General features: G+C 40.1%; 1 protein-coding gene across 4 annotated transcripts in view; it reads right to left on the bottom strand.

Moving 5' to 3' along the window:
- Positions 1 to 14282, bottom strand: part of BLNK (B cell linker) — a 93716-nt gene that overhangs the window by 46326 nt on the left and 33108 nt on the right. For all 4 annotated transcript variants that reach the window (XR_013986775.1, XM_081007189.1, XM_081007187.1 and 1 more), the window contains one exon: positions 8413 to 8459. Coding sequence is in view for 3 of the 4 variants with exons in the window: in XM_081007189.1 (XP_080863315.1) it covers positions 8413 to 8459 (47 nt within the window). In the remaining variant the exon portion in view is untranslated. The remainder of the gene's footprint in view (positions 1 to 8412; positions 8460 to 14282) is intronic.

Below are 14282 nucleotides of genomic sequence, written 5' to 3'. Positions count from 1 at the left end.
GAGAAGACTCCCTGGAAAAGACCCTGATGTTGGGAAAGATTGAGGGCACAAGGAGAAGGGGACGACAGAGGACGAGATGGCTGGACAGTGTTCTCGAAGCTGCAAACATGAGTCGGACCAAACTGCGGGAGGCAGTGGAGGACAGGAGTGCCTGGCGTGCTCTGGTCCATGGGGTCACGAAGAGTCGGACACGACTAAACGACTAAACAACAAAACAACAACAACAACGTGCACACACTTCCATTTACCCTGCATCCAACGTGCACCCACCACTGCTTGGGCAAGCGCTGTACAAACCATATCCTGCAGGTGCCCTGTTGTTTCCTATGAAATGCTGTGTTTTGAAGCATTTCTCCTAAAGGAACTTCTATGCATATGGGGGGGGGGGGGGAGAATGACCAAGCTGTGTTTTAAATCAGTAATGCACACACACAACCTTAGTCTTTGCCAACCGGTATCTTTCTTGAAGTGCCTATTCATTCGTGCTACCTCATTGCTTTTGGCCCAGGAATGCTGCTGAAAAGAAAGTGTAAAGGGAGGGTTAACATGGGAATGCAACGTGCTGACCCCCTCCCTTCGCAGGAAAAGAAAGGTCACCCAGGGAGTGTTAGCAGCAAACACACACTGATCTAAACAAAGGCAAGGGGCTGTGAAGATACCGTGTATAGTGAGAGTAACGTGGCAACCGGATTTTGCAACACTACCCTTTGTTCCTCTTCGATGAGCAAGAACAGATTTTGTGAAGGAACTTGAAAAGTGAGGGGGCTGCATGTTAAAACACTGTTAAACCTGGAACCAGGCAAAAACTGTCAGCTGATTGTGGTAGCAGCCACGGCAGCGGCTGAAATGAACTACAGCTTGTGTGCAAGCATGCTGAAATCTCGTCAGTGGGATGGTGTGTGAAATGGGTGAATACATTTCCTATTTTAAAAAATACTTAAATAGGATCAGGATTTAGGATTTGGACTATGTTTACTGCATGGGGAGGAGGAGATGAACCATACCACAGTCGTGATGTACCCACAGATAGTTGCAGAGCTGCTATTTGCCTTGGAAGGAAAGCTACCAGTAGCACCAATGGCTGAACAGCAGCTTGGGAGTCAAATTTACATTGGGAGTCTGGCATAACTCAAACCGTTGGAGAGTTACAGAGCTCAAGTAGGACTTTTGGAAAAGTAAAGGACCCTTGGATGGTTAAGTCCTGTCAAAGGCAACTATGGGGTGCTGTGCTTATCTCGCTTCAGGCTGAGGGAGTTGGCGTTTGTTCACAGACAGCTTTCCGGGTCATGACTAAACCACTACTGGCACAACAGAACACTTTTGGAAAAACAACAGGCAATGCACTTTCATTGCTGCTGGCCACTGTCATGTAATGGACTCACACACCCATGCTGTAAATTTAAAGCACCTGGCTTTCCCCATCCTGAGTACTGTAGCTGACTTCTACAATTCCCAGCAGCCTTAGAAAATTGCAGTTCCCAGGGTTCTTTGGGGAAAGCCGCGTGCTTTGAATGTGTGGTGCGGACATTGAACCTGGGCATTCAAGTCCAAGTGCAGAGGTGTATTCAGATGTTTTCCACATTGCAGCCTGACTGGGTGCTGTTGGGTACTTCCCCCTCATGCCCAGTGGAAAGGAACTGAGCATAGCACCACCCGCTCTGGTCCTATTCTGGTCAGTTATGTGGGCTGAAGCATCTTGTGGGGTCATGTGAAATTAAGATGCTTTGAGAAGAGTGCTTCCAGTCTTCATTGTAGTAGTTGCACCATCTCTAATGCTGGGTCTGGGCACTACAGATATTATCACACTCTCAAATTCAGGAAGATGCTAAAATTAAGCAGCTTCTTCAGTGTGCCTCCAACACCTGTTCTTTGCTATCTGAAGAAGCATGCATGCACATGAAAGCTCATACCAATAACTAACTTAGTTGGTCTCTAAGGTGCTATTGGAAGGTATTGTTTTTTAAAAAAATATTTTATGTTATTTTATTTTGTTTTTGCTACTTTGTGTGCCTCTTGGAGTTTCACAATGTCACCACCTGGTTTCAACCATGAGGGTTTGAAACCTAATTCCAAAACGAATCATTTCTCTTCTTGTAAGGTTTTGTGACCTTGACAGATCCGTAAATGTTATACTGTAGTTTACTCCTCACAGATGTACAGTTCCAAGCACCCTAAACAAACTATGTTTCCCAGGCTTCTTTGAGGACAGTCATGTGTGTTAAATATACATACAGTCAATTAGCAGATTTGGAGTAATTAGGGTTCTAGCTGGAATATGACAGAGCAATCACACAAGCTCTCTGGTCCTCAACCTGCTCATTCTGACCTGGCATTATTGAGGTTACCGTATTTTGCAGGATCTGCAAAATCTTCCAGTCCCGACATAAAAACAAGTTGTGCCAATGCACATCCAAGATTCCTTGTTGGACTCCAGTTCCCCTTCAGTCCCAGCCAGCAAAACCAACGGCCAGGGATGTTGAGTGTTGCAGTGCAACAACATCTGGAGGGCCACACGTACTCCTTTTAGGTAGTACAGTTCCACTTCTACTAGGAAACACTGACAGTCAGAAGGCATTCATGAAAACAGCACATTCTCATGCCGAATCTGTCTTCATGATTCACTTAGCAACTGTTCCAGCCACAGTTAATTTCCCTTGAGAACAAAATCGCAGTTTGGAGGTACAGTTAACACTTCTGCTTTTATTGTTTTTAAAAAATTATTTTGATTGCTTCTTCAGTCAGTGGGGGACTTTTGCTTCATATCAACTAAAAGGCTTGATTTTTTGCCTTACCTGTTATTATGCAGGAGAGATAGGGAAGCAGAGGCTCTCCATACGTTATTGGACTGCAACTCTAAAAATCCCTATGCTAAAAATCCCATTGCCTATGCTGATGGGAATTGGGGCCCAGAAAGATCTGGTGGTCTGCAGGTTCTCCATCCCTGAAATACAGGTTCACCCAATGGTGCTGTGGAGGCCTGGATCTTACCATATGTCGATCATAACTTAGACCCTAGGCTTAACTATTAAGTAGTGGTTTGAATCCGAGACTTCAATATGGAACCATTTTTGTTTAGCGAAAAGATTCAGGTCAAAATCTGACAATGTATTGTTTTAACATCTCATTAAAGCAATAGATATATATCTATATTTGTTGTTGTTGTTTAGTCATTTAGTCATGTCTGACTCTTTGTGACCCCATGGACCAGAGCACGCCAGGCACTCCTGTCTTCCACTGCCTCCTGCAGTTTGGTCAAACTCATGTTATCAGCTTCGAGAACACTGTCCAACCATCTTGTCCTCTGTCGCCCCCTTCTCCTTGTGCCCTCCATCTTTCCCAACATCAGGGTCTTTTCCAGCAAGTCTTCTCTTCTCATGAGGTGGCCAAAGTATTGGAGCCTCAGCTTCACGATCTGTCCTTCCAGTGAGCACTCAGAGCTGATTTCCTTAAGAATATATAGGTTTGATCTTCTTGCAGTCCATGGGACTCTCAAGAGTCTCCTCCAGCACCATAATTCAAAAGCATCAATTCTTCAGCGATCAGCCTTCTTTATGTCCAGCTCTCACTTCCATACATCACTACTGGGAAAATCATAGCTTTAACTATACGGACCTTTGTTGGCAAGGTGATGTCTCTGCTTTTTAAGATGCTGTCTAGGTTTGTCATTGCTTTTCTCCCATAAGCAGACGTCTTTTAATATATCTATATATGTATCAGTAAAAACAATTTTTCCTGAAGTATTTCAAATGTTTTAACCAAGCAACATAGCTAAAGAAACACACAGCATAGTTTTATACATGTCTACTCAGAAGTAAACCATACTGAGTTCAATAGGGCACACAGCCAGGTAAGTGAGTATAGGGTTACTCTATACTTGGTAAAGAGACAGAAACATCTCCCTCTTTATGTCTTAGGAATGTAACATGAAGCTGGAAATTTGCTGTTTGAAAATGGTTTACCACAGAATTTTTTCCATTATTTGTGCAGCTCTCAGACCATGGAATATGAGTGATTTAAAATTTCCATTATTAGGATACCATGACACATAATGGCAGAGGAATTGGGTTTATTTTGTTGCAGAAGAAAACTAAAATACAACAACATTTTGTTTTCCCGTGTTTGATGCACTATTTGTGCCAGTTGTTTGTTGTTTTACAAAAAGACAGTGGGCTTATACCTTGTATGGGAGAACAGAATTTTGAATTTGCATTTCTTAAAAGTGAGCTGTCCAGGAGAAATATATCTTAAAGACATAAAAGAGGTAAACTATCTTCCCACTTAGACTGCAGTCTGATGCACTCTCATCAAGGAGTAAGCCCCATTTAACACTTGAGTAAACATGCACGGAAGTTCACAGTTAGTGTGCTAATTCATTAGTAATTGTGCTAATTAAAGCCCAGTATTTTCAATTAAATGAAATTAATTAGAGAATGCTATGAACAACAAAACAGAATTGGAAAAACAGACAGGGGGAAATGTGCCAATGTGGAATCATTTGCACATTTCTCTTTTTTATGAAATAGCAAAAATACAAATCTAGGTTGCAATGTGCCATTAAAAAAAAGATAGTTCAAACTATTACTAGTTAACTAAAACTGTTTTAAATTTGAGAATACTTTTCTCTTTTTGTTTGGGATAATACTTTAAGGCAATTTCAGCTGTGTTTTGTGACATGGCTTTTATAGCATGGGGCAATCATAGCAACAATCGAGTGTTCTGGTCCTCAGAATGGAACGAGGCCTGGTGTATGGCGACAGCCCACTAGGCACAAATAACTTCAGTGTCGAATGCAAAAGAGATACGACTTCAGATTACTTGATGCATCTGTTCACAGTTTCCTTCCTTACAGAGCTTGAGAATCTAAATGTGCAGTTTCTTCATGCTTGAGAGAAAGGCAAGTTTCTTCTCACTGCTGAGGTCCAGGTGCAGTACTTTCTACCAGACTGTCTGGAAAGAGGGAAGGGTGGGGGCGGGGGGCTCAGACCTTGCAAAAAGGGCAAGGCCTCATCTTTGTTATTTTATCTTGCATGGGGCCTTCTGGTTCAGATGACCAGGGCAAATTGTTACTCATTCTAAACAGTGGTATTGCTGGAGGTGGTTCAGGAGTCTTGCACCCTGAGTTTTTCCATCTCGTCTCAGATTGACTGCTCCCTCCAAAAAACTTTGAAAATAATCAACTTTGCTTTCTCCCCTGAAGTTTGCATCTACACATATAAATTTGCATATACAAAAGTGCCCTGCTGCTAAGATATGTTTACTGTGGCAGAATAAACCAATATAGGCATATATTGTATCGGGTTGCATGCCTTTGAATACATTAGAGTTTTCATGCTGAAGAATTTTGATTTCTTTGCACTGGAATTGTAATTGTTTTGATGCACACATTTCCTACTCCACTGTGAGGGTACGATGCATCATTTTGTAAAAATAAGTCAGTGCATGTGTTTGAAGTCATTGGTGAACATGCATAAACGTCAGCTGTTGTGCAGATTCAACAGATACCATGGCGAATAAGCAAAACTGAACAGCATAAGCAGGGGACATTGTCAGGTGAATACGTTTAGTCTCCAAGTGATGTTGGGAAATGTGCATGACTTTGCAACATGAATAGGGCACTTCATGCATTACTCTTCCACTTTGCAAATTCCTCACCTGGATATTATGCATATTGCCTGCTCATGCTGCTAAAACACAGCTAATTCTCTGAGATGTGTGCTCAATATGCACAATGGCCACACGTTCTGAAATCATGTTAACCCCATAATGTGTGTGTGTTAGAATATATTCATAACCAAATGCATAATTTGTTCCAGTTACTCACAAAGAGGAAAAAAATATGTATTTCCATAATTATAGACTTCTTTTATCAGTAATCCTGATAAATCAAGGAGAATATATTATATAAGAGTATATGAGAGAGACCCTTTGATGGGAATTCTGGAATATGACGGCTGATTACTTCCTGGAATTTCTTCACATGAAACTTCAGGCACTCCCAAAGATATGCTTCCTTCTCTTTTTGACCCTACTGAATCTGAATTGTTACATCAATAGTTTCTCAACAAAGGATGTGGAGTAGGAAATTAATGTATTACGTGTAAGTGAAAGTCTCCCAAGCAATCGTTGAAATGGCCATAGAGTGAAAGATCATGACTTTGTACAAAGTTACCCAGCAAGTGCAACATGTGAGGAAGTTTTAAAAAGATACTGTGGCACCATGGTTACACTTTATCTTCTAAGCGATCTTCTATTGCATTCTGGTAAATATAGGTGCATATTTTCTTCTCATAAGGAAGCAGTTACATAATGTGAATCACCACATGACAGACCCTTGTTTACTGATGGGAATGGCTGCCAGCAAATAAATTGCCCATACAAACACCAGCTGAAATAAGTTTTTGGGTTTTTTTGTAACGAAAATAAAACAGGAAACTGGATACAAAAATCTTTAAAATGCACATTCACCAACTTTTTAGACCAACTGGAAACATTCTAGGAAAGAGCTCGTATGGGAGAAACAGGCTGTGCGCACACTATACCTTTAAAGCACATTCAAAGCACATCATCTTCCCCAAATAAACCTAGGAGTTACAGTTTGTTAAGGGTGCTGGGAATTGTAGCTCTATGAGGAATAAACTCTGCAGCCATAGAGCTGGAAGTTGGGGGCTAAGCTAAGCTAGCCAAATCTTCCTGGGTACCAATCAAGGAATACCATGAAGCTTTAGTGAGCAATGTGCAATATTTTTTTTTAAATGTGATTATAAAATATGAAATATCTGTGTTCACCCTCACCTTTCCAGACATAACTCACATGAGTTACTGCTTAATGAGCACTGCAAGGGAGACTAGAATTTAGTACTTTGCATGTTGCAAAAACTGGTGTGAATCTTACAGCTAATTGTCTGGTTTGGGCCTGTAATTTGGAAATATATTCTCAAGAAGCAGATATAATTATGGTGCAGTCACTGTGTTGAAAACAAAGACAGTTCTGGGCTCAAAATGGTTACAAAAATATGTTATTTTTCCAGGGTTCTTTTACTTACCTATGACCAATGTTTAGGCACTTAGAAATTAAGAAGATATTTAAATAGAAAATGTCCTGAATGACAAATATTGGAGGGTATTTTCACACAAGAGTCCTGATCAGAATTCTTTTACTTCAGAGCTGTTTTGCTTGAGCAGTTTGATGTGCAATCCTATGCATAGATACTCAGAAGTAAACCTAACAGTTCACTGGTATTTAATCCTACATAGGTGTGTATGGAACCACAACCTAAGACTTACTTTTATGTAGCAGGAAGTTTGCTGTCTGAAACAGCATCCATATACTTTCCCACCTTTATTTCATGTAATAAACCAACCTTTCTTTCCCAGTGTGGGGCATAAGGTTAAGGGTAAATGTGTATTCATAACAGATTCCACTTTCTCTTGAAGGTGTGCATTGAGTATGTGCGAGTGCTGGACACACCTGCGGGCTCAGATGCAAACCTTACAAGACCTGCAACTAAAAAAAGTGTAACCTGTCCTGCGTATAATTACACTAGCAAGGATTTTTAAGCTCAGATTTGGAAGTAAGGATACACGTCTAGCAAACAGGACTTCATTTGGAAATTATTAGAACAAGCTGGAAGTGATAAAAAATTAACATTATGGCATCATATGTCAATACTTAGTGAAGTATCAAATAGATGGTACTTAGTCACACAAATAATTAAGAAAAGAATATAGGGATCAGAACAGACCATACGTGGTTTTCAAGTAAAGCTGAATTAATAGAGACTGGGTTAATTTGTCTTTCCTTTAGAAGTTGTATCATTTGCAAATATATTTTTGACTTGCTTTTTAAACAAATATTTCTTCTTTTGATAATGGTACATTTTACTGTTTATAGGAAATCATTTATAATGTTTAGACCATTTATACATTGTATATATTAATTTATGTGTTATATATGTGTGTGTGTGTGTGAATATACTTAATGTACTAAATATATTTGCAGAAATAAGAAATAATATATAATGCAGAAATAAGAACAGACTAATATAATTGTGTCCAATCTGCTGCTTTGAGACTGATCTTTATTTTTTGCTTTTGTTTTTGTCTTGTTTTTCAGTTTACTTTGTGCATGATTGAATCACAAAATAAAATAAACTCATAGTGTTTATGGCTGATATAGTCTGATATACCCAAACGAAAGGTGGAATTTATTCTGCAAGGCCAATCCAGTTTGTTCTAATCCAAACACAAAATACATATAGCGGTTTGGATGAGGTTATGGTCTGATTCTCTTCTATGTTAAAAAAAAGGAGGGGGAATGAAAGGAGGATATTAAATATGAATCATACAAAATTAACTATGAATTGCAACAAAACATCTGTCTACTTTGTGAAGGCCAAAAAAGTGAAAACTTACGGCTGGTCCATTATACAGAATCTGTTCATCTCATATTCTGATAAATTCTGAAAGAAAGAGAGAGAGAGAGAAGTGTTTTTGTAGGGAACAGCCAAAACAAATGAGGAGTTAATTGAAACTGAGTTTCACTTTAGCTGGAGGACAGTTAGATTACTCTGTGGAGTTAAGTAATCATATTCTTTTAATGCCACTGAAGGATTAAGTCCTGGTTACTTATTAACTCTTTATTACTAACACCTGGTGATACTGTGGAGGGGAAGTGGCACATGTTGTACAGTGCAAAATCTTCCTAGGAATGTTGTGCATAAGAAAAACACACAGGTTAATGAATGATTATTAAAACTGCAAGCAAGAGGATGAATTGGATGAGTCTCCTTTTTGGAGCTTCCACAGAATGTCCACTCAGGGCTCTCCCATACTTCCACTTGCCCCATGGCTAGAAGGCACAGGTCCAAAGTTTTCTGCTTGTCCCATACTTTCTAGGCATGAGTCCAAGCAGTTTTCCATTTGCCCCACTGCTTTCCTCAGGAAAACTCACTCTTTACAGCTGATTTGGAGCAAACATCATTCACCAAGTTTTATGCTCATGAATGCATGGCAGGATGCCATCCAAGTCTTGATTTCTACCAGTGAAGGCCGCATCCAGTGTCCCTCCACTCTGCCATTGCTGTTCAGTGAGTCTTTGCCCTTGGCCATAACTCCTCATCTATAGAACTTAACATCACGAAACCCAGTTTTATTCCTATTTATTTAGAAGATTATTATTTTTTGCTTCCTCCAGTTGAACTATTGGGTTGCCGTATCATTAGGATTATAAATATTACTATTGCACACAATGACAAATTTGTATTACTGTTATCACTCAGACAAATAACATATATTTTAGCACAGACTTCAGTGTTTATTTGCAGACCCTTTCAAACCGAAGACAGCAACGTTCTGTTTATAAAGTTTTCACTGCATTTTTTATCTTGATGTAACATAAGCTTGAGCGTGTTATTTTTACAAAATTTATAACCATCTGTCTACTTGCACACAAGCTGAATTTGATAGATTTACAATTTCTGCTGTGTTCTAAAAGCAAAAAGCAGGGTGAACTTCAAAACGGGGCTTTAAAACCCCAACTTTATCGCAGAAAGCATGAGAAGCAGATAGCATGGAAAGCATGAGTTCGGTTCCTCAGATAAGATAACTTAAGGAAGTTCATGTCCTCCCTGCAACTACCCATGCCCCCCAAAACCTTTCCAGAAGGTCAAGGGCCCTTCCTGAGTGATGTAGGATGAGACACTGGGAATGCAACTTTTGTTCTGTAAAGTACCTTAAGTTAACTAGTCTTCAGCTGAAATCCATGATTTATGCCAATACAAATCCAGAGTGATAGTCGTGTTGAAGTTCTGCAGTGAGAGCAAGACTTACTCTTTGGACATCTAATATATTGATTGTGGGGTGAAGGTTGGCACATACCTATGCACAGGTAAACACACAATGGGTTTAGAAAAACAAATTGCAAACAGTCTGTCCAAAAGGCCAAGAAATGCTAGAGGTGCTGTCAGTGGGACAAAGCCCAAAGGTAAGGTAAGTTCAGTGACCATGCACCTCTTCAGCCTTCCTAGCTTTGCTATTCAACAGCTGTAGTGAGAAAACAAATCATCTTGACCAAGCTCAAATGAGCAAAATTAAATCTGATTATTTCTAGCTCTGCAGTTTCAGCCTTAGTATGCCTTTGCCTACGTTGTTAACTAGTGCTGACTTTCAGGTCAGAAGCAGAGTGATCTTGTTGCCCCACTGGTTTCTGAATATTATTAACATTTTGTAAATCCTGGTTGGGATTTTTTTTTTTGGGGGGGGAGGGGGAGCAACTACTAGGAAAGTTTGGTTGGGAGAGTCCATTTTTGCTCTGAGCTTTACCTCCAGGCCTAATGTAGACCACTGAACTCCACATGCGGACCCACCTAAAAACTCTGTAATCTTGACTTCACCTTTAAATCCATGCTTCACCAATGTCCCTGCCTGGGTACTATAATGTTTATTTTCAAGAACTGGCAATCCTGTTCTCTTCACAAGTATGGAATGGAATGCAGTCCAGGTTCTGAAATCTAATCTGGGATATTGCTGGCTCGGCTAAAACTGATTTCAGAGTGGAACTAAGTGTTTCCACCAACCCCCAACCCATATATATATGGCATATGCAGTATCTCAGCAAAACTGTGTATCTACAGACTGTTTTCAAATTCAAATGTATCCCTGCTTCTCATTATGATTCTTATCTGCATTAGGAAAATGTGGCATTTCAGACTCTAGAAAACCATCTATATTTAATACTAATCCTGTAATTATACTGTAAGACAAAACAGAAAACTAGTTTCACACACTGCATGTACCATAATTAGGGGATGCCTGACTAGGTCTCGAAATCAGCAAATTCCTATGGAGATATATATACACACACACACACACACACACACACATATATATATGGATAAGGAAAGGGGCAGACAGCCTTTTTTTCTGCCTCAATTCATGTGCCATTAAGACATTAAGATCTGCATGAGAAGCAGAAATTTAATGGGTAGAGCTTCCCCCGCTTGGCTGGTTCATCAGTTGCACCTATTCCTGATATGCTCAGACCTGACTATGGTCCTATATGTATTAGCTACATCTCGATTTGACTACTGTAACATGCTCTATCAGGATCTGCCTTGCAGATTTGTTTCAGTCTGGGTTCAAGCCTGTTATGAGTTACTTGTAAAGGATGACTTTTACGGAAAGCAAGACAGGGAGAGAGGAACCTTGCTCCTGCTTCTTGCTCTCTCTCTCTCTCTCTGCAGCTTTTGATACCACTGAACATGGTATCCTCCTGGGCTGGCTCTGGGGAATGGGAATCAGGGGTGCTGTGCCACAGCGGTTCCAGTCCTACTTACGGGACCTATGGGATGCGGGTGGCGCTGTGGTCTAAACCACTGAGCCTCTTGGGCTTGACGATCAGAGGGTTGGCAGTTCCTATCCCCGCGATGGGGTGAGCTCCCGTTGTTCTGTCCCAGCTCCTGCCAACCTAGCAGTTTGAAAGCATGCCAGTGCAAGTAGATAAATAGGTACCGTTGTGGCGGGAAGGTAAACGGCGTTTGCGTGTGCTCTGGTTTCCGTCATGGTGTTCCGTTGCACCAGAAGCAGTTTAGTCATGCTGGCCACATGACCTGGAAAGCTGTCTGTGGACAAACGCCGGCTCCCTCAGCCTGAAAGCTAGATGAGTGCCACAACCCCATAGTCGCCTTTGACTGGACTTAACTGTCCAGGGATCCGTTACCTTTTTTCTTTTTTACTTACGGGACCAAGTTCAGAGAGCAGCACTGGGAGAGTGCTTTTTGACTCCCTAGCAGTTCCACTGTGTGGAGCCACAGGGTACTTGCTTTAACCCAACTGCTATTTAATATCTATATGAAGCAGCTGGGAGTGGTCATTAGGGGTTTGGGGTCACAGTACTGTCAGCACGATGATGATACTCAAGGTTATTGCTCCCTAACATCTGACTTGGGAGAGGCCATGTAGCAATGCCTGGAGTCCGTGGTAGGATGGATGAGGGATTTTTATTTATTTATTTATTTATTTTTAAAGTTGGCAACCCTGGAAAGGAATTACTACAATACTATGCAGCTTAGTATAGTCACTATTCTGATTCAGATCAGAAATCGAGGTAGTATTTATTAGGATTTGCCAAAACAATTTACCACCAAAAACTGGAAATCAAACAGTTACTATCATTTGGACAGATTGATCTTGGGAATTAACATATTAGATATACTTCCTATAAAACAGAGTGCTTAATGTTTGGAAAGTCTCGGTTCACTTTGTCAAACTTTTTGGTTATTCTAGAAGGATTTTTGCATTCATCTAGGGAGTAATTAAGGATTTTATTGTTCAGTTAACTATTGTTAATAATAACAACAATCATTTTACTATTTATACCCTGCCCATCTGGCTGGGTTTCCCCAGTCACTCTGTACAGCTTACAACACATATAAAACCACATCTAGTAGTTAGATAGTAAGTACTATTTATTGATAGCTCATTGGTCTGAACCTCAAGTTCACTGGAATGTGATTAATTGAAAATAAACCTAGAAATGAGTTACTCTAGCATTGTGCTGTAGTAACTCCCTTCTTCCGTGTGTACAGTGGTACCTTGGGTTACATACGTTTCAGGTTACATATACTTCAGATTACAGACTCCGCTAACCCAGAAATAGTACCTCGGGTTAAGAACTTTGCTTCAGGATAAGAACAGAAATTGCGCAGTAGCAGTGTGGCGGCAGCAGGAGGCCTTATTAACTAAAGTGGGGCTTCAGTTTAAGAACAGTTTCAGGTTAAGAACAGACCTCCAGAACGAATTAAGTACTTAACCCGAGGTACCACTGTATAAAATGCTTCAGAAACTCTGGCACAAACATTCATTCTGGCTTTCCTCCACCTCTTGATTTTGCTCACATGCCTGCTAGCCTGAAAACCATGCATGCTTGGTTTAAAAGAAAAACAAATCACCATTTGCCTTTAAGGAAGTAGACTGTGCTCCTGCCTTCAAATAAAAACTTCCTGCATTGTAACATCTGTTGAGAAGTCACTTCCTAAAGCAAACTTGTTGATGGCTACGCAAATGTCCCACACCATACTTTTTTCAGGCAACATTAAAGACTTCATGTGTGCAAACACCCATAACCCACTCTTCACCCTAGGAAAGGTGTAGCTTTTCTTTTGTGTACTCTGGTACATTTGCAGTTTAATACTCTACTTTTCTTGTACAATACCAAACAGTGGGTGGGGGATATGAGCAAAACACACACACAATTCTGAATGCTAAAATATCCCAGCTAGTACAGTACTAGAATTCCCCATGGAAGTATTTGCTAATGCCCTCTGTGACCATTTCAGCATTTGGCAACCAGTGGATGCTTTTACAACCCCTAATTAGCTGCGTCAGCCAAGTCAGTAAATTAATACTGAGATAATCCTTTTTTCGCCTGTCTCTTTTGGACTCTTATCGCTTGCTTTCCAAAGCTTTTCTAACAAGAGCTTGGAATGGGTTCCCAGCATTCCTTGCAGCTAGACAAAAAAAGAGAGAGAAATATTGGGCTAATTAGTATGGAATGGTGCTTGTTTTATGAGCTATACAGAAATGAATTAGTCAATTCAAAATTTCTTCCCAGAGTTCAAAGTTAAAATCTGAATGTTCTGAATAATAACCTACTTCCCCCAAAATAAGATCCGAAGTCCAAATCTTCTTCCCATTTAAAAAGAAAACATTTTAAACATATTCCACTTTTCTTAAAAACAAAACAAAACCGAAGAGGACTAACAAACACAAACATAATTTAAGAATGTATCAGTTACCAAACATTGCAAAACAATAAGGAAAAAAAACCATATAGACTACTGGCAGTGTATGGAATCAAATACCTCTCCCCGAATATGAAGGTTTGTAGACTATTAATAAATTTGAACTGAACCAAGTGGGAGGATCATGGTCATATTCTTTGAAATGTATTCTAGAAGGATGTGGAAGTCAAGAGAAGGTTATATTCCCAGTATTGGTTAAAGTATGTAAGGTGTGAAAATACCCTTGAGGTTGTGGAGTAATGTATGTACGTCTAAGTTTCTCTAAGCCACAAACTGAGGTTACAAAGTCAAATAGCACCTCTCATCCTGGCATGTGAGGATATCTGGTGGAAAACCAGAGTTCGGAAACATAGAGGAGGGCATGTGACCAGTTAAAACGGAAAATATGCATTGATTGAAGCAAGGAGATAATTTGGTTTCAAAGCCATTTCAGTGTAGAAAACTCTGACATCTGGTGGTCTTAATGAAAAGTGCATTTAAAAA

Source organism: Podarcis pityusensis (genome assembly GCF_964106645.2).
Source record: "Podarcis pityusensis genome assembly, chromosome: 5".
Taxonomy (NCBI): Eukaryota; Metazoa; Chordata; class Lepidosauria; order Squamata; family Lacertidae; genus Podarcis; species Podarcis pityusensis.
Note: the sequence above shows the minus strand (reverse complement) of the source record. Positions and strands in the feature narration are given on the sequence as shown.